This window comes from Parasteatoda tepidariorum, chromosome 5 (assembly GCF_982258835.1).
Source record: "Parasteatoda tepidariorum strain Cologne lab strain chromosome 5, Ptep-v5.0, whole genome shotgun sequence".
Taxonomy (NCBI): Eukaryota; Metazoa; Arthropoda; class Arachnida; order Araneae; family Theridiidae; genus Parasteatoda; species Parasteatoda tepidariorum.
The window spans coordinates 27490592-27512915 of NC_141759.1; the positions used below are offsets into that span (position 1 = coordinate 27490592).

General features: G+C 32.6%; 1 protein-coding gene across 1 annotated transcript in view; it reads right to left on the minus strand.

Annotated features, from left to right (window-relative positions):
- LOC107447437 (uncharacterized) overlaps positions 1-21498 on the minus strand; it is a 36782-nt gene extending 15284 nt beyond the window's left edge. Inside the window, exons 1-5 of the mRNA XM_087163581.1 lie at positions 21191-21498; positions 11352-11456; positions 9615-9893; positions 6954-7067; positions 4024-4128 (exon numbers count right to left, since the gene is read on the minus strand). Coding sequence (XP_087019707.1) covers positions 4024-4128; positions 6954-7067; positions 9615-9893; positions 11352-11456; positions 21191-21365 — 778 coding nt within the window. The 5' untranslated portion in view covers positions 21366-21498. The remainder of the gene's footprint in view (positions 1-4023; positions 4129-6953; positions 7068-9614; positions 9894-11351; positions 11457-21190) is intronic.
- Positions 21499-22324: the final 826 nt, after the last annotated feature.

A 22324-nucleotide genomic window follows, 5' to 3' on the forward strand; every position in this document is an offset into this window, starting at 1 on the left:
AAAATGCAACATTCGAGATTCAATATAATGGCTACTCTATCATAAAGTAAGTTTGACTGTCCGTCTCTAACGAATTTTATTATATAATTTGCTACCATTTTTTTAAAAGTATTCCAGAAAGCACAGAAGTTGGTATCCCTATTAATAGTAGTACTCTAGTTTAACACGTTGAATGCCACGCTAATTTTGCATGGCTTGCCCGTCTGCACAAACGGCTGATAGGTACATACTAAATTTGCGAAGATTTAACACACTTCGCTAGTTCTTTTAACGGATTAGCATGGCATAGCTTAAAAAGTGCTGAATTATTTAAACCTTCGAATTGTTTAGAAATAGTGGTGAATAAAAATCCATTAAATTGAATTTATTTATTAAACCAAGAATCACAATTAATAAACTACCATTTATATATATATATATATATATATATATATATATATATCAAGACAAAAGATTTTTTTTTTCGTGGATAAGACGATCTTGATCGAGACGCGAAGAGGTCGTAGAACTTTCGGATTTTCATTGGTGTCTTTTGAGTGAGTAATACCTATTTCATACTCTTGCAATCATGTATGTTTTCTAATTCTGAATTAACTTAAGAATATAAGTAGATGCAAGTTAAGTTAAATGATTCTGCCCGATATAGTAGCCTTCAATTTACGTTAACATCACTGCTGAAGTTAATATTCGAAATCACGCAACAATGGCTACGTATCACCACCACGGACGTGGCGGAAAGCGGCTGACCGAAAGACCTGCACGTGGTTCAACGACGGATGAGGAATGCTCGGATTTTGAAACCAAAATGGCTGAAAAGTTAGCAGACATGGGAAGGAGAATTAAAGAAGATGAAAGGAAAAATAAAGAACTACTTGAGAAACTAAATCATTTGGAGCAGTCTCTCATGCCTGTGCCAAATAGGCCCGAAATACCGACAACACCAATTGATGTCATTGATATGGAAACTTATGAAGGCGGGCAACTTACGGAACAGACGGGGAATGAGTCAACCATAGATTCAGAAAGCTCAACCAAAAATATTGCAGAACCCCCTTTGAAGAAGAAGAAAAAGAAAAATAATGTCAGGAAAGCTGAAGCAAATCTAATCATGACCACAAATAGTAAACATTTTTCACCGATAGATACCGCCACCTCCTTACAACCATCTGAATCTATATCTGATACTGACTTAGCTCCACCCAAGGAGGATTCCAGTTCAACTGTAGATCCACCCACAACTCCAGCAAAAGTTCAACCAATTAAGCATATAAAAGTTCTTATTCGTGGCCTTCCAGTTGGATTCTATACTGATCATATTTCCCAGGAACTGGCAAAGTCAGACATCATAACGCAAAAGATAATTCAGTTTAAGAGAAAAGTGGGTGGGACCTACAGGCTCCTCCCACTTTTTCTCACAGAAACAGATGCTAATCGACAAATTTTCTCTATCACCAATATGCAAAGTATCCCAGTCAGTATTGAAAGGTTCCGAGGCCGGAAAAATCCAATCCAGGGTTACAACTGCCAAGAATTTGGACACAGTCAAAGATCATGTAATTCACCATCAAGATAGGTTAAGTCCGCAGCCAAACACCGATCATACGAGTGCCAAAAAGATAAAAATACACCACCTAAGCGCAGCAACTGCGGAGACTCTCATACAGCCAACTACACGGGGTGCAGAGCCCGTCCCCGCAGGAGGGGAACACGTGCCATACCACCAACAACAAAAGGACTTGCTCAAAGGTTGGTTACAATAATTAAAGAATTGTAAGAACTTTTAAAAAATCAAGAAGTGCTTCAACTGCTTCAGAGGATTGTGGGGGAAGCAACTCTTGCACAGAAACATCTTTTTTGACTTGATTTGAACTTCTATTTGAACTCTTATTTTTATTCAGAACTCTAATTTTCCATACAGATTATTAAAATAAATACTGCATACTGTCCTTTCAAATTAAAGTTGATCTTACTAGATGGCGCCACTAAGGCTTGTCAAAATTTATGTAAAATCTTCAAGCCTATGAATCACGACTTTTGTATATATATAATCATCATTTATTAATGCGCATATTCAATTTTCTGTACATATTTATGACAATTAATGTAAATATCTCCGTTCAAGTTGTAATTTTTTCTAATCAAGGTTATATTTTCTGTACATTTTTTCATGGCAATTACTGTAAATATCTCTGTTCAAGTTTGTATTTTCTCTAATCATGGTAATATTATTGTAAAGTTAACACAACGACTGCTTATATTCAAAATGTTTTTAACTCATTTTTGTAGTTTCATGATGAATGGGATAGGGGACGCTGCGCGGCCCAGGTGCCCAGTTGTTTTTAAATAAAGTAAAAGTAAATATATATATATATATATATATATATATATATATATAATAATAATAATAATAATAATAATAATAATTATAATTTTATTGGCTCTGCAGTCAAATTTAAGCAAATAAATTTAATAATTTACTTGCACTTAGTAGCGCTTCAATCGCTGCCCATGAACCAATTATATCCAAGCACCTATTTTATGATTTTAGGGTTCCCGTAATACTTTTAGCAGTGGTAGTAATTTAGGATACAGCTACAAGATATTTCTTATTGCCGGACAGGTGGCAGAGCGATTAGCGCTCCTGACTGCGAAGCGAATGGCTGCGGGATCGAATCCCGCTCTGGGCATGGATGTTTCTCTCTCTTGTGTTGTCCTCTGTTGTGTGTGATGTGTGAATGTAGCCCACCCTATAAACGGGTTTGTGGCGTGGGTAATGTTGCTCGCCTCCGTGACTTTGGTTCACAGGTGCCCACTGGGTAACGTGAAATGAGTAACAATTTCGGCATCTTCCAGGGCGAAGAATAATGTTCAGTGCCTGCCATTTGAAAAAAAAAGATATTTCTTATTTTAACACTTCACTTTATCGTTAGGTAGTTTAGAAATTCGAATTTTCATGCATATATACTTCCTTTGGAAAACAGCTTTTAGTAGTGCTTACACAGAAATTAAAATATCGACATTTGTTTTATTTTCTTTACAACTTTTAGAAATTTTCAAGACCCGAGGGAACCCTGTATATTTATAATGGTGCTTATTCTTTAGCGAATAGAATTTTCCAGAAGACCCATTAACTAACGTTGAAATAAGAGACGCTGAAGTAAGAAAATATAAAATTAAATAACTGTTAATTTAATCTTTTTAATTAACTAAAAAAATAAACCATGAAAAATTTTTAACAGTTTTGACATGCAAAAAAAAAAACTTCTAAAACGTTTGCTGCAAAAAAAGAGATTTTCATAGTTAGCATAGAAATGTTTCCATTATTTCAATCAACCCCTGTAATATTTTATCAACCTTTATTACAAGGTGGTCTGTAATATCTAATATATATAATTCTCTTACGTGGCTCCCAAATTTTGGCTGTATTTCTTTTCCGCCAGTGGCAACGTTTGCTTTGTTTTGTTTACGTTACTATTTCTCTTACACGGCGAATCGACCAATGATTGCCGCTAAAAATGCCACATGCCAAATCTAGCTGAGGTGGCTCAACATATAGCGCTTTTAAGAACGGAAACTGAAATAACCAAAGAGCATCAGCTGCGCCAATCTCATACTATTAAGCTAGGCAGAAGTAAGTAGTATTTTTCGATAGATCTCTATTTTAGTATTTTGTCGAAAGCGCTTTTTTTCACGAATATTACGAATTTATTTGACGATTTTTGATTTATCTCACGAATTATACTATAGCACATTTCTAATAGGTTTAACGAATTACATGCCATTTATTTGAATTCAAATTTATTCTAATGACTTAGTATTTACTGAAAGTTGTTATATGGATTTGAATGATTGTTTTGAATTCTTAGAATTTTGTGCATTTGCAATGTACCTAAGTTAGTAGCGAGCGAAGCGAGCTTGGTTTGCTAAGCAAACCAAATAAGATTGCGTAGCAATTTTCGGGGGTTAGCGAGCAGGGGGCGCAGCTCTCTAGTTTTAAATATTACTTTTAAGATTTTGTCTTACTGTGGCATTCATTTTTGTATTGTTTCGCTCCTTTCAAGCAAGTACATCTGACGAACCCATTCCATGAATATTCGCATTTTTTAGATAGTTCACCACAGTTACAATCTGAAAGACATTAAAATAATAAATTATTATTATCGTCTTTAAAACAATGGATGATGCATAATACTTTTTGGAAAAAAGAAGTATATAATGCATTTTTTTTAAAAAAAATGCCATTTAATGTAATTTTTGTGTCATTAATTCTATCAGGAAATAATTCTACAGTTGTTTTAACTATCAAATAATCCTTTGCTACAAAATTTTGTATTACAAATTAAAATTTATAATTTTAAATCATGACTAAATTATTTATTCTAAAGAATAGTGTATTATTCAATTGACTGTTTAGTAATAAATGTTTCTAATTGCACTTCTTTAACTGCTTCAAAAATCTTGTTTACTTTCATTACTCAAATTCTCTTTGTGGTATACCTATCTCTACGGATATGGGACAATTTGACGCTATCGCAATTTAGGCAAAATTTTGAGTAAACATGCAAGCATCACATCAATAAAAAATCGGAATATACCGACAATACTTCAATCCGTTATTCGATATCGTTATTTCAAATGAAACAAGTGATACACAACTGTTGCCGATAAGCAATAATAGAAAGAACAAAAGCAGAATGTCAATTGATGTCGAAGTGTCAGATTTTAAAGGTTTCAGTTGCTTAGTTCGAGTATTGAAAAATAAAATAATACTAGAATTTTTCATAAATAAATATCTCTTATTCTCATTTGCTTTCTATATAAAGTGATGCCAACTACTCCGGACACGCCGAAATAGTTTGAAAAACGGTAAATAAGTACTAAGAAAAATTTTGGAAATATAAAGTGGTGAATTATATAAGCCTATAAATTATTTAGCATTATTATTTGGTGGATAAAAATGTACTATATTGAATTTATTAAACCAAGAATCACAATTGATAGACTACCACTTTAAAACATATATTTGTTGTCCAGAGCAAGTTGGTATATCTGTAAGTGCTGTTATAGTATGTATTCGTTCATGCGTCAAATTGACGTGTGTTCGTAGGGATAGGTATATAACAAACGTCCGTAAACCTAGTGTTAAAAGCTCTGATGGGTAGATCTGAATATTTAAATTTTCAGTTAGTACCCTGTGGTCGGTAGACTCGAATAGCTTAGTAGCCACTTTCTCTTCAAACCAAACAGTTCGGGGACAGATATCGATAGGTCCGGACCTTTTCCTTTAACCCCTTGGGGACGGGTGATTCAGAAAAGCATTCGTACAAAATCAGAATCAAGTTGCAATTAAATAAAAAACGGTAACTTAAATGTAGTCGTTACTAATTTGACAGACTTACTTTGCTTTTATTTTACTTATTGTTAGTTTAATCATCTATATAATCAACGTTAATTCAAAGTATAACTAAATAGTTTTATTTTGAACAAAGTAATGGTGAATTAAATAAATCAAAAAATTATAACTCCGCCCACAAATAAACTGCTAAAGAAATACTTTGATTACCAGTTTTATCTTCTTACCCTGATTGATACGGTTTTTTGCTGTCACGTATTTGTGACAGTCGGCGCGAAAGGGTTAATGGCCACTTTTTGCAAAGTTTCATTTTGTTTGGACTAAATCCTCTTATAAATTATCTACGGCTATAAAATGGCTACGGCTATAAATGAATCTACGGCTATAAATGAATTATTACTATTTCATTAAAACGGGTTTTTTTTCACATCACTGAAAAGGTGCTTCTTTGAAACAATGTTCTGGAACTGGTTAATCTGTACAGGAGAGCAACGGTGGCTCAAGGGACAGAGCGTTCACCTTCCAATGCGACGAACCGAGATCGAATCCCAATCGATACGAATCCCGCATCCGACTTACAGCGACCACATTGCTGACGTGAAATATTCTCATTGGTACACGGATGAGTCCCCTTGCCACCAGGCTAACCGTGGGAGGATCTCGTGGTCTTCCTGTCCATGTAACGCAATTACTAGTTAGCTCCACCAAAAAGTACTCCACGAAGGCAAATTTCTCCCAATACTCTATCCAGGAGTTTCCTTGTCTTCTGAATTGGATTCAAAATTACAAGGCTACGGAGTTAAACATTAGTAGTTGTAAACCCATAAGATTTGGTCGGCTGTTCAACGGCTGCTATTAAAAAAAGTATCTAGGGAGGCAAAATACATTTAATATATACATTACAACTTTGAAATATTCGAACTATTAAAGAACTATCTTTCCACATGAATCTCTTTCCCTCAAATTGATTAATTTTAAGGAATCAAAATATTGAATGGAGACATTGAACATTTTAATGACAATTCTGTTTTCCAGAGACTGTCTGCGTTGATGTACTTCGTTAAACGATCTTCATTAAACGATCTTCAAAAATAGTAACAATAAATAAAAAAAATAAATAAAAATCATGGCAAAAATTGACCGGCTGCTTATTTAAGCCGCCACTTTTATTGGCGACTCGTCACATGGCGAGTGACGAGCGATTATTCTCACATCTACTGTTGAGTAAAGAATTTCGCCACATGCTTCAAGGCTATATTTATTTCAAATTGTTCTTTTTAATATTAATAAAGCACCTTCGATTTATTTTAAAATAAAGCAATCATGCATTCTTTTGTCTTACACAAATAATTGTTACGCAATTTTGTCTGGAATTTTTTTAATTCACAAAGGATTAATGTAATGGTTTGGAATATTGCAAAACATATTAATCTATTAATTATACGGTTTCTTTTGCACATTTATAATTAATTCTTCAGATTTAAAAGACTATTTTTTTCACTATTTATGTAGCTTTACTATTATATTCTACTGTTTTCTTTTCAGTTTACCACTTGTTTAGCTATTTACTGTAAGACATTGCGTAATTCTACATACTTACACTCGCAAATCTGTGTTTTTGGATTATATACATAGTTTTCCTTGCAGAAGCACGTTTTCACACCGCCGTAGAAATCACATTTTGTCCACGTTTCAGGCTTTCCACAGTTGCATTCTGAAATAATTTTTCGCATTTTAATAAATAATATTATATTACTGATTTATTGCGAGACTCAGATGAATCGCATTTTTAATCTTATCATTCAATATCATGAACAGGTTAAAAAAATTTAAGTTTTAGGAATTTTGACCAAAATATTTATTGGATTATGTATCGACAAAAAAATTTAATTAATAACTTTACCTGATTATAATCAGCAGTATTTGCCATCGAAGGCGGCACCAACTAATTCATTCACAAGTAATATAGTGTCGAACTTAAACAGTGAACGTTTTTAAGTTTTGATAATATCTAGGATGACGATATTTGTGAAGGGACCGGGATAGCTTGGTTGGTAGGGCACTGGGCCCATGCCAAGAGTTCGTAGGTTCGATCCCAGTCAGCTTGTTTGTCGACCCTGATTGGTTTCTGAATCGAAAAACCTCATGATTTAAGCACGATAACATCACTTACAATTGTCCAATTCAGTAGAGCTGAATTGCTAATGGTACTTTTCCCATTCATTGAGTAAAGTAGATTCTTGAAGTATAGCAATGTAATACTGGAATTTAGGCAAAAATACAAGTAAAGTCTGCTTAACAAACTCTATTTACACACCGGTGGATCGTATAAAACGTTGAATAAAAAGACTATATAAGTAAAAAAGTACATATTCTAAACAAGATACGTTTTCTTTTTTCCGGAGGTAAAATGCATGTAATGGTGCGTAAATGTATAAAGTGTTTTTCGTTCAGCATTTTATTTAGAATTAAAAATAGTATAAAGATAAAAAAACAGTGCTAATACAGCTGTGAATGTCGAACGTTAAATCGAAAAAAAACAATCTTAACATTTCTTTCGACATTTGACGCATAAAAATTGGTCAAAATTCATACTCAATCCAAAATATAAGGTATAAAAGTGTTAGATTTGAATTATGTTGCCTAAAAATGAATTAATTGATTTCAAAGTTTTCTTTCACCTTATGATGAAGCTTACTTCTTGATGAAGGGATAAAGGGCCACTTCGGAATAACGCACCCCGGCCTACTGCCACGACAGGGACTGATACGGAACGATGTCAAGCTATACATTTTCACTTCAATTGTTTCAATTGCAACTTGAGTATCAATTTCTATTTAAAAATTTCTAAGTCCGTGTTAAGCGTTCCTTGAAAAGTCTTATAACATTACGATTCAAATGTATCAATGCAGTAGCATATTATCTTATTAAGGAGTTTTAATAGAAATAATATATCATTCAACTAGGTCCAGCTGTAAAGACAATAGGAAGCTTAAAGATAATTTGGACAAAATTTAAAAAATAAAATCGAATATTGGTATTTTAATAAATCAATGACTTAAGCTGTACTCTTTTTCTTTAAAAGAAAATAAAAGAAAAAACAATAGCAATTTTTAAATTTTAGTCAATAGTACAGAGATAGAACTAATTTTAATACTTCTGAAGGAGCCATGATGGCTCAAGGGATAGAGGGTTCACCCCCCAATGAGGTGAGCCTGGTACGATCCCTGCGAGGGCTGGTAGAAACGAATTCGGCAGCCATCCGCATCCGCCTTGCACCGAAAACAGTACTGACGCAAAATATCCTCAGAGGTAGACGAATCATGAAGCCCGGTGGCTGAGTGGTAGTTCTTCGCGCTCCCGTCCCACAAGTCCTGGGTTCGATCTTCGGGCCGGGCAAGGTTTACTCAGCCTTTCATCCCTTTAGTTTGTCGATAAATGAGTACCAACCATGCTTGGGAACTAAACACTGGAAGTTCCGTTTTCGGCTGACCACCTGTTCGGAACATCTGCTCCTGTACCCCAGAAACCAAGGTCAAGAAAACTGAGATGGGCACAGTAGGCCTTGGCCCTCTACGGTCAGTCATGCCACTGAGTTTAGTTTTAGGTAGACGAATCATGGATTAGGGTCCCCTTGCCGTCAGGTTAACTCTGGGAACTTTCAGTGGCTTTCCTCTCCATGTTAAGCAAATGCAGGTTGACTCCATCAAAAAGAGCTCCATGAACTCAAATTTCTTCCAATATTCGATCCAGGAGTTCTGTTGTCTTTTGGATTGGATTCAAAATTACAAGGCTATGGAGTTGAACATTTGTAGTCGCAAACCCCAAAAAATTGGGTCGGCTGTTCAACGACGATTGTAAAATACTTCCGCAGCCTATGCTGAAATGTCCGAAATGTTACGGTCCTTAGCGTGATTTTGCCCTACTAATCTTAAATTATGATCAAAACTCAACACGGAAAAAACTATGACAACATCGAGGTTGACTCTTGAAAATAGTTAAAATTGAAATGATAGTACGTCAGTGCGGGCAATAACTAAAAGATGAATAAAATTGGTTAGTGTATTGTTTAAAACTAATGAAAGTGTTACAATTGGTGAAGGAGTTAAAAAATAAGAACATTTAAATGCAGTTGTGCTACTCACTACGCTTGGTTATCATTAAAGTTTATATGATGTAAAAGTTAATTTTGAAAGGTATCCAAGCTATTCGCCAAAAGGCAGCTAATTTGATAGTAAAATGGTAAAAGAGTTGTGTTTACCTTTGCAAGTATTACTTTTATCTTCATATACTTCACCTTTTTTTGGACATTCACAATAAGCGTTTAATTTTTTGACATCATACTTGCACTTGGCAGGAGCATCAGATTTGCAGCAACAATAGAGTCCTCTAACTTTAGCATACTCTTCATACAAATAGGAGTTCCAGCAAGTCACGTGTATTTTTTCGCAAAATGTTCCTCTCGTTCTTGGAGGGCATGTGCAAATTCCATTATGGCACGTTCCTCCATTTTCGCATATTTTTGATTCATTGCATATTTCTAAAATGGAAAGAAAAATGAATTAAAATGATTAAATGAGAATTAAAAAGTCTTGAAAATAGCTAAGAAGCAACTAAGTGTTAATAACTTCTTTAATTTTCAATAAATTACAATGGGGGACAATTTTATTTTTATTTTCTGTAGTATGAAATTCTTAAACGGATCTTATAAATTATAGCCTGACTTATTTCAAATCTGCACTTATCTCTCAACATATTACAGATTTTATTTAATTTGCTGATTTCAGAAGTTTTGTATGATATTTTAAAATTCCCTCAAGTGATTACTACTTCTCTGACACGCAGGGAGTGGTAGGAAGAAGGCTATAACACATTTCAGCATATGATACGATACGTTAAGGACATATTGCTTTGCCTTCAGTGCTATTAAGAGGAAAGGAGTTTTCAAGTTGTATATCTATGAACATAAACCTATACGCTATTTATAAGCTTGTACATTCAGACAAAATATTAAACTAAATAATACTAAATAAACTAAGTAAACTAAGTAATACTAAATAAATTGAGTAAACTAAGTAAGACTAAATAAATATAAAATATATTTTTGAAAAAATCAGTAGCGGAATAAAATAAATTCAGATTTGAAACCCCCACACCAGAACTGGGTAATATCTGGTATTTGTAAAATGGAAACGGAAAATTTGTTTCCCAGTGTTATTAGTAATGTATTTTCACAGTGCTTTTTCACGATTCCTTTCGGGCAAGGAAAAGAAATTTGATTTAGCCGATTATAAGAGAAAACAGTTTATAAATTATATTCTATTTTTAGGAAATTAACAGCAATTACTGTGTAATGCTCTTTAAATATAATTTATTTAAATTTTTTCAATCAAAATGCGATCACCACTATAAGTTGGGAAAACATTACAGAATTTATGTTTCAAAATTTTTTTGTCTTAAAACTTTTTAAAATAACAAATAATTGCAAAAAAAAAGGAAGCGATAGAATAAAAAGATGCTTTGAGTCTACCATTAAGATTAGTTCCTTTAATCTAGCTGCCAGGGCTCGAAAAAATTCAAATTTTTGCATTTCCTGAAGGTTTCCTGATATTATTCCACAGAATACACGCCCGAACATCTTAATAAAAAGTATTTACAGGGGAAAAGAAATACGCAGATAAGCTAAATTTTTATTTCAATTTAATAAAAAACTAAATTGAATGGAGTTTATTGACGGAACTAACAGATGTTATTACCGAATAATTCCTCTAAAGTTCCAGACGGTAGTTGACAGTAGTTTTTCAATTTGTCAGTTATAAAAAAATCTTTCTAAATATTTTAAATTATTTTATTTCATGTAATCTTGCAAGTAACTTTTTTCCTAAAAATACTTATAGTCCTAACTACTTAGAAATTTAGGATGTATTTTTCCAATTAAAATGCTTAACCAAAGAATAGAAAGTAATAAAGCATTTCACCGAGGAATAGAAAGAATTACCTGTGCATACTTCATTTATTCCAGGAACATATCCGTCTTCGCAAGTACAGACTTTCAAGCCATTTATAAATTCAGTTTTTGTTGAGTGGTTACCGCAAAGATTCTCTGGAGAAAAAAAAATCTTATTCTAATATGACAATAAAAGCGAAGCAATACATAAATAAAGTTCTTGATCGTAAATAGATTCATCCATAAGACGTTTTTGTTTATATGCCGTCATTATATCTGTTCACATCTTAGATTGCTTCGAACTTTCATGGAAAGGCATCTATATTTCCCCCCTAATGGTCATTGGATTCACAGAACTGGTCCAACGCCTCCTATAACTGAAAGCCTCCACACGGTTTTTTATAGATAGTCTGATCAGACCACTGTGAAGGATATCCACTTACAGAACGAGTCACTTAATACAAAATCTAATTGAAATAAGAAAATGGTAGCAAATATATGACTAAAAATTTGTTTTATTTATGAATATTAATGGTTTGCCTTATTCATTTGTCAACCACTACAGATTCAATTCTCAAATATATATGATGAATTTCCCTCAATTACTTTTATGAAACTGCCAAATAAAATCAAAACACTAGGACTAGGACTTTTATGAAAGGATACCTCGAAGGGAGGCGAGGCAGTCTGCCACAAAACCTCTTCTCTCTCTCTCAAACTTGTTTGTTCAATCTCACTACTTCATTTTAATTTTCTCTCAGTAAAAGATACTGAACCCCAACTTTCACCTTTCAGTTGCGCTTCGGCGATTTATTATTTATTTCCACTCAGATGAATTAGTTGGAGCCCTTAGCGGGGCTGATGCTAAGATAACCAACACATATGAGATATGAGACTTTTATGAAAGGTTTTGGGTTCATGCGCACAACTGGTTCACTTTTTAAATAGTCTGCTCGGACTACTTATAAAAAAACCGTGTGGAGGCTTTTGATGTAGGAGGTGATGACTGGTCTGACCAGACTGGAGATTAGTAACAACAACAGTTCTTGTTCGTTATAAGGAAATGTTTCATTATATGAAGATCACCCAACAACTCAAATGCTTGATGAATTGTAGCACCACAAATTTGTAAAAGATACTGTGAAAACTCATTTCAACATAGAAATAGTGCTTGCAATTACAGATTATGCCCAACAATTCTCCGTGAGAACTTACCACTAGGTACAAAAATGGTTAGGCAATGAAAAAGACTCCTTGCAAATGGGCAACGCCTCCTATAACTGAAAGCCTCCTAACGGTGTCTTACAGATTGTCCGATCAGACAACTATGAAGGTATACCCGTTTTCGAAAGAGCCATTTGTTAGAAAATTTAGCAAAAATAAGAAAGTAGAAGCAAACATATAAGTGAAAAAAAATTTTGATTTATGAATATAATTAGTTTTATTTATGAATATGATTAGTTTTATTTATGAATATGATTAGTTTTATTTATGAATATGATTAATTTTGATTTGCTCGTTAAGCGCTACAAATTCAATTCTCAAATATATATAATAAATTTTTCTCAAATACTTTTTAAACAGTAATTGGGTATATGCGCACAACTGGTTAGCCTTTTAAAAAGTCTGCGCAGACTACTTGCGTGAAGGTTCTTTGATGTGAGAGGTGATGCAATTTATATGGATGCAGAGTCTTTTTCCTGTGAAAAGACTGCATCCAACCGGAAACAAGAATCCTTCAGCATTCTTTCTCGAATGCATTTTCTTACAAATAGTTTGCATAAATGCACGTGATTGCAGAAAGGGAAGTCTTAAAAGTTGTTCTAATCTTTGAAAACATTGTAAGGGTTGCCCTGCCAAAATACAAAAAAAAAAATCGTTTTGGAAAATGAGGGTAAAGAATAGGGTGCTGTATCACACGATGAAAAAATTTATTGGATTGCATCACCTGAAGAACATATGGGTTGTGATGGATTGCAAGCAATAGGATATTATTTATGGAATAGTGCAACTTAATGACAGTCAAAGCAATGAGGAACATCTCCAAGGCTCTTCAAAACATATAAAAATTTGAGTCATTAAAAGTAAACAAGGTATGTAAGGTCGATTAGCTTTCAATATTTGGACATAGCTTATAATGCATGTTTAAGAAAATGGACACAACTCGACATTCGCGATTAAAACACAGTTCGAAAAGTGCGTTCAGGAAAAAAGGAGACTGATCAGCAAAATGCGTGTTCAAGAAAATGAATGCAACTCAAAATGCTTGAGTAAAAAAAAAAAAAAATAGATAAAATTCGCGTTTAAGAAAAAAATATATTGCTGTTAAACTCATTAATGTCCAGTCGCAAAACATGATCTTTAAAAGAAAAACACTTATATGAATAAGTTGAGCATTTATTTGTTGAGTGCAAGTTGATACTTTTCTCTACTATTTATCACTTTAGCACCTTCTACTACTTAGCACTACCTGAAAAATCATTGCGCAATCAAATAACTTCAGATCGAATTACAAATATTTTCATTATTATCTCGCGGTAAGGATATCTATTTTAGTTTCTGTAAAACAAATTAAAAAAACTAGTCACTTGGTTCACTTTTTAAATAGTCTGCGCGGACTACTTCTAAAAGACCGTGTGGAGGCTTTTTGTTGTAGGAGGTTATGGTTCTACGCACTAAAAGCACTTTTAAATAAAAATTCAAAGCTAAACCTAGCAAATAAAAGAACAATATACCTACAAGCTATCCGACCAATTCTTACCTACGCTAGCCCCGCCCTAACCACTATCAGTGATAATTTAAAGAAAATATTGTCATACACAGAAGGAAAATTTTTAAGATACATGACTGGTGCCCCAATAGCTATCAGCAACAGACTGCTAAGGAAGGATCTACTAAAGGAGAAGAAATTAACTGCTTCATTGCCAAACTCAACTTTAAATTCTCTAGTAACGCTAGAAACTGTACGGCCTCGAACTTCAATCGTTTGCTAGACATCAGCTTAACCAGTTAACGCCCAGCGTCATATATTTAGGACAGTTCCTTTTTTTCAAAAACATTCATTGAGGTGGGAAACTTTTTCCAGCATTTTCATTTATCTGGGTGAATTAAGAGATTCTCACATACCACAATGATTTAGTTATTTCTGATTAGATCTGGAATTATAAGGAGCAAGTACTTTTAGATCTATCAAGGCCTTTTGAATGCCCTAACAGTAAAAAAAAAAACAATTAATTTCGAAAATATATTATACCACTTTTTCCATAAAACCACTTTTTGTATCATTTCAATGTATAAATTCGGGACAAAACGGGTTAATAGACGACAACATTAAATATAGCCCGGTAACCGCATTCCTCACGTCAGATTGTATCATAGCAAAATATTACAAATGATAATATCACTCTCTTCCTTTTTTTATTACCAGTATAAGCTTATTTCTTCATGACTTATGAGCACAGAACAATCCAGTATAAGATGCCGAGGTATAATATCAGTAAAATACCGAGGTACCCTACATATCCAGCAGATCGAAATACAAATATTTTCATTATTATCTCATGCAAGGATATCTCATACCTGCCAACTTTTAATCTTTTCCATTATCATTTTTCCCAGTGGTATTAAAATGGAAATAAAACTTCAATTTTAAGCAAGCAAATACGTTGAATTTGAGAAACCTTAAGTTGACAACCATAATAGTAACGCATATTAATATATGTGCTTAATTTTTGTAAGAATAGTGGTGATCAAAATCATTTAAAAATTAAGTTTATAAAAGAAAAAAAAGTATATATCTACTACCACTTTAAATATAAAAATAAAATCTTCGGGAAAATCTGGAAGAGTTGGCAGATATGATATCTATTTTAGTTTCTGTAAAACAAATTAGAAAAACTAGTCACATGAGATACCAATTTTTATTTTTTCAAACAATGTAACCATCCTTATGTAAGGTACAAATGGGTTAAGATAATAGACACCGCATTTGATCCCGTTTATGAAACAGCTACTTCAGCAATTGCATTTTAAAAAGATTAACTACAGATGCAGATAAATATGCAACTCACAAATCTATAAGTTGCCCAAAGTAAAATGAAATAGACAAGACTTCATAACTTTAATATAAAGTTTTAATAATAATGTAGTAAAAGGCAATCCAATTGTTTCAAAAGAATCACTTAGAGATGCCACTTTGCTCCGCTTTTTTTAAAAAAAAATTCCATTTGATAACGAAATTTAAGTAATTTTTTAAAGTTCTTTGCAACCACTTCATATTATAAATTCAAATTATTATATAAACAGCTACTTCAGCAAATTTAGTAAATAATTAATTGCATACTCTTTACTAGTGCTACGATTCCACCAACAGGCGTTGTGATTGTAGCTAATACATACCCTCCAACTGCTACGGAATTTCCGTAGTTTCAGAAATCTTCTTTTCAAGCGGTAGCAAAATTAATGTCTTCATATTTAAAAAAAATTAATTTTAACGTAACTTGTCCACTATTACTTATAAAAGTGCAGGCCATATGGCTAGATTCTTAAGATCTGATAAAAGTTTTATGAGAGATCCATTTGCTTTAAAAATTTCTACTTTGGTTCGCTACAACTAGAAAGAATTATTTTCAAAATCCTCATAAGTTGGAGGGTATGCTAATAGCTCAAAATTGTATTACTATTCTATATCGTGCTTGTATTACCCGTTTTTTTAACTGTGTTCAAAACGCATGATGAAAATTTATGAGGCCCTGAAAGTCTTGAGCAATAATGTGACTCTGTAATTATTACGTGGTGACTAAAAAAGTAAGCGTAATTATTCTTTACGTTTTAATATTTTTAATTCGTTACCAATTTATTAAAACTTTTGCAGAAAGCGAAGTAATTCGCATCCATGTTAATATCATACCAACCAACAACTACGGTATTTGCGTAGATTTAAAAGATATTTTTCTTATTTATATTAACCTCTTCGAGACGGGCGAGTCATATATGCATTCTCAGGGTGTCACATTCTCGGTAAAAAGGATAAAACTGGTAGCCAAGCCATTTTTATAGCAGTTCATTAGTGAGCGGGGTAATAATAGTTTTCTTTATTTATGTCACCAAGACTTAGTTCAAATTAAAAATTATATAGTTGAGCTTTTAACAAACATCAATTGGATTGTATTAGATTTAAAGTGAACGCAGAAATAAGGTGTTCGAAGTAGCAATGCCCAAGCTTAAGCTACCGATTTTATTTTTTTTTCCATCCTGTTTCCGATTAGATATGAATGTATTTATGACTCATCAGCCCCGAAAAAGTTAAAGGTAATGTCTCAATCTTTTAAAAAAATTTGACCATCACAAAAAGCAGTTTTGATCATCACTGATTCCGTAACTATGTAAATAATTTTAAAAAATTATTTAAATAATCTAACAAGAAATCAAATTTCCTTTTCTTAAATTCTGATAAAAAAAGTTCATAAAAGTGCTGTTTGCAATTTAAAAAGAAAATTTGAATTAGTTTTCGAGCACAGGAAAAAGTATTTGATCAAAAGTTTATTTTATATTACGTGTTTAAGATGTTTAGGGTATGCAGGTCTGAAAGTCAATATGTACCAAGACGGAAAACAGCAAAAACTGGTTATCACAGAGATGCCAACTTACTCCGGGCAGCAAATATATATTTTAAAGTGGTAGTTTATCAATTGTGATTCTTTGTTTAATAAATTCAATTTAGTAGATTTTCATACACCACTATTTCTAAATAATTAGTAAACTTATATAATTCACCACTTTAAGTTAATTGTGTCATGCAATACCCGTTAAAAAGCAAGCAAATATAGTCAAATATTTGCAAAATTTACTTTGCGGCTATTTACCGTTTTTTTTTAATTATTTTGGCGTGTCCGGAGCAGTTGGCATCTCTGGTTATCAGTAAAACTGACATTTTTTTCGAGAAAGATCAAATTTCTGTTACTACCAAGATTATTTTACAATTACACCATACAGATAAAACTGTTAAGATTTTGTTCAATAGCTAAGACGAGAGTTAAAAATCAACAAAATAGATGAGCACATAGCTGAACTATGTGCAAGTTTCTTCAGAGAAGCACTCTCTTGTCATACGTGCAATTACTTTAAAAATTTTGATTTTGAGCTCATCAAAGACAACATAAAATATAGCCCCAGGCAAACGCCTTTTTCCTATCCGACGGAGTTTTGTCCCGTAAATTTTGTAAATACTTGTAAATAATTTTTGCGCATTTATTATGTATTTCTCCTTTTCTCTAAGGCTATGTGGCTACTGTGCACCTGAGAAGCTCGGGGGTAATACCTCGAGGGGAGGCGAGGCAGTCTGCTACAAAACCTTTTCTCTCTCTTAAACTGATGGTTTGTTCAATCTCACTACTTTATTTTAATTTTCTCTCAGTAAAAGATACTGAACCCCAACTTTCACCTTTCAGTTGCGCTTCGGCGATTTATTATTTATTTCCATTCAGATGAATTAGTTAGAGCTCCTAGCGGGGCTGATGCTAAGATAACCATCACATATGAGTATGAGTTGTTCAATAATTAAAAAAAAAGAAATGGCTTTGCTCCTCTTGAAAGCGAGCAATTAAGGCAATTTTTTTTTTAAGTTTCAGCTTTCTCCTTCCAAAGTTTTTGGAAAAATTCTTATAGTGGTAGCCAACTTTATGCGTTAATCCTTCTTTCATAAAATTGATTTTAAGTAATTTTTCATACCACGAGCTTGAAAATCATTCGAAAACTTAGATTAAAAGCTTTGTATTCCAACCTTCTCGTTGGAAAACTTGTAAAATGTTGACGAAATTACCAAAATTTCATTAAGCTTTAGTTTTTTATTGTCTATCACTCATTAAAATATTTTTTTTCTTCTTTTTTTTTAAAAAAAAGCGTAGTGGTTGGCAACCTTGATATGGTAATTACTAAGTAAATAAAATGTATTAAGTTACGAAATGTATCTCTAAAATGCATTTTCTCTGAATAAACTAATCTTTTTGTGCCAAATTCGGATTCTAAACCTTTAAAACAAGAAAAGGACTGTAATCCGAAAAATATAGTCACAATAGTTTTTCCTGGTAAGTGCTCAAAAGCTTGATCCCCTTCAAGGTAATTTCAATTTAACTTTGTGCGCATACTACTACTTTTGCATAGGAAACTACTTCAGTGAAAAAAAAATTTCAAAGCTTTTATATTTAAAAATAATTTTCGGTCAGATAAAATTTTATATTTAACGACAGAGAACTATTTATTCCGGACACAGAACAAAATAAATCGCACTTTTTTAAAGAACAAACTAATGTATGCAATTAAATTGGAATCTGACGTCGTTTATTTACTTAAATAACCTAGAGCACTTTTTTAATTAGTTTAAGATGTAATATTTTAAAAGTTAACAGTTCTTTTTATAAGATTGCCACGAGTCCTATAAATTTATAATAATGGTACTAAATAACGAATTTAGATTTTCAAAAACTACTTCATCGTGTAGCATTTTGAATAAAAAGAGTCAAATATACCCAGTGAAAAGTCAAATATACTCAGTCACTCCGATCTAGATATTCGAGACTTTGCCCCGTAATGATATTGCTTAGGGGTTAAAAAAGTTTTAAAAATAAATACGAAATCCATCGATTGCTTGCTATTTAGGGTTAAACATTGGTTGAAAAGAAGCATTTTTTGCCGTATACTTTTCTTAAACACGTATTTTGAGCTGTGTCCACTGCTTTGTGCTGAGCTGTTTCAATTTTCTTCACTGCCCCTTTCGAGCTGTGTATACTTTCTTAAACACGTATTTTGAGCTGTGTCCACTGCTTTGTGCTGAGCTGTTTCAATTTTCTTCACTGCCCCTTTCGAGCTGTGTCCACTTTCTTAAATATGTTTTTTGAGCTACTTCAATTTTCTTAAACATCCATTTTGGAGCTGTTTCTATTTTTCTTTAACATACTTTTTGGACTGTTTCAGTTTTCTTAAACACTCTTTTTGAGCTGCATGTATTTAATAACTTAGTTCGGAAATCACTTTTTTTTCCTTCTTACCCTGAAAATGTCACTTGATTCATCCATTTTGCTCTTATAGTGTCATTTTGGTTGAAGTAGCTGTTCTGCACGCGCCGCACCTAGACTCGCTAAATATTGGACATAAGTAACTTTTGTTTCCTTCTCTCTTTTAATTTCTCCGTGAATCATAGTCACCGGGTTTCACCTACACCAAATCACGGTCTGACCACCTATCGAATGTGGTGCCATCGATCGCGATATCTATACCTAATGTCTTCTTCCCTTAATTTGAAGTTTCGTGAGAGCACTTAGTGTTACCTGTACTCCTATGGGGTCGGGTGAGGGTTAAGCTACGCTTACAGTGTTATTTATCGTTCGTTCGTTGTAGTGGAACTGGGAGTCTGAGGCCCTACGGCCCTTTTCCCATTCATCTTGAAGTTAAACTTAGAAACATGCATGACAAAATTAAAGTTTGGGGAGCAAATGGAGTTCTTGAGAAAAGAAAAAGGGCACTTTACCATTATTAGGCAATGACAAAATTGTAAGTAATAAAAATGTACATGAAAAAGGTAAAATTAAAGTACAATGGAAAAATAAACACAAATGAATATTTACAGTTTGGAAATACATACAAAAGGGGGGCGAGTTAAAGGATTGTGAGGATGTTTGTATATGTGTAAGTAAATGTGGCTCTTTTAAGTAGAGACCCGGCCGTCAGTGAGTGTTTGTGTTGTTAAATGTTAGTATGATATCAGAAGTGTAGAAGTGTGCAATGGGTCGAATTTTTGCATCCTCTTTGAGATTTATGCAGTTGAAAATATCATTAAAATTTGCGGTATTGCAGGTGGCGGCTTTAATAAAGAAGTTTCTATTTAATTTGTTGAAATGATGGTCAAGGCGGTCAATGTTAAGATCTCTATGAATGGCGTTGTTGCGGATGAACCATCTGGCTCCCGTGAGTTTTCTCAAGGTGTTGTTTATCGTGTTTTATTTTTTTAAAAAAAGAAGTTACTTTTTACAGATAAAGGTGGTAGCACAATTATTTCATTATTCAGCTACTAAGCGTAAGCATAAGTGTTTCTCATCATTATTTGAATATTAACACGGTAAATAACTTCAAACTTTATTTGCAAACATGAGAGAGATCTTGCCAGTTTTTTTAGAAAGTTAAGCAAGGCATATCCAGAGATGCCAACTGCTCCGGACACACCAAAATAATTAAAAAAAACGGTAGATAATTACAAGCAAATTTTGCAAATATATGACTATTATTGCTTGCTCTTAAAAAGGTGCAGCAAGACATTAGTACAATAAAGTGGTGAATAATATAAACACACGAATTATTAAGTGGTGGATAAAAATCCACTAAACAGAATTTGTTAAACCAAGAATTACAATTGATAAACTACCACTTTAATATATATATTTGCTGCCCGGAGCAAGTTGGCATCTCTGAATATCTGAAAAAAGTGGTGATTTATATAACATTACAAATTGTTTAGAAATAGTGGTATATAAAAATCTACTGAATGGAATTTATTAAACCAGGAATCACAATTAATAAACTACCACTTGAAAATATTTACTCACTGTAGGGAGAAAGTTGGCATCTGGGGATCACTAAATATAGTATAAACTATGAATTTTGGCTTATTAATTTTTAGTGGTCGCATCTGTTTTTTTTTAACCACTGAAAAGATATTTTTAACGAATATAATGATCTAATATAATAAAAGTAATTTAATAATTTTTCCCTTTGTTTTAAATTTTTAGCGTCAGAATTTTAAACATTTTTATACATTTAATTAAAAAAATTTGGCGAATTAATATACCTATCTTCTTATTTTCTTTGTGTACGGCTACAAAAAAATGAAAACAACTTACCATCTGCTTCTAGGACAGCATTAGAAATATCATAATTACATTCCTTTATTGAGTTTTCATTTTTAATTTCTATATCTGTATATCTATTTTTCATATTTAGTTCTTTTCCATAGTTTTTTGAAATGTACACCACAACCATGTATAAAACAATGTAAAATATCTTGCAAGAAATCATGTTTTTCAAAAAAATAAAGCTCTAGTTAGATGTATATTTTCGAAACTGAAGTGGGGAAGTTGGACTAAAGGTGTTCATCAAAATGCAGTGTTTAATAGAAAGACTGCAATCAAAGAACAAAGGGTTTTATCAGAATGAGTTTTTATCTCGGTTTATATCTTTAAATAGAAGATAAAAAAAACTGTTATTGAAAATATTTTAGTGTTCTTACCGAGAATGTTTTTTTTTTTTAAATTCAGTTTATTTAGTCTTTTATTTTTAGACTCCTCCGGGAATTTTATCCTCCCCCCCCCCAGCTGTTTATTATTTTTTTATTATTATTTTTCTTTTCCTCCGTTTTTTCATATGTCTTTAATTTTCCTTTGTTTCATCTTATTTTTGAATTTACCTTATGAGTTCTGTTTACTTGCAGCTTATATATATACACTGCTCAAAAAAATTAGGGGAGCACATATAATTTCAAAATGAAGATAAAACAAAGGAAAATTACAGACATATGAAAAAAGGGAGGAAAAGAAAAAAAATAATAAAAAAATAACAAACAACTGGGGGGGGGGGGATAAATTTTTTTAAAAAATCCGGAAAATAAAAGATATAATCTTTGCATCAGCCCACACGATTATATCCGCAAAAAAGAGTGCTTGCGGATATAATCATGTGGGCTGATGCGAAGATTACATCTTTTATTTTCCGGATTTTTTAAAAAACGTTATCCTCTTTTATCCCCCAGTTGTTTGTTATTTTATTATTATTATTTTTCTTTTCCTCCCTTTTTTCATATGTCTGTAATTTTCCTTTGTTTCATCTTCATTTTGAATTTATCTTATGAGTTCTGTTTACTTGCAGCTTATGCGCAATAAATGAAACTTATTGTTTTTCTTAATTTTCTTCGTGTTTTTTTGTATTTATTTTGCTCTATACATTACTTTCTTAAATATCATAAAATTAAACAACAGCCC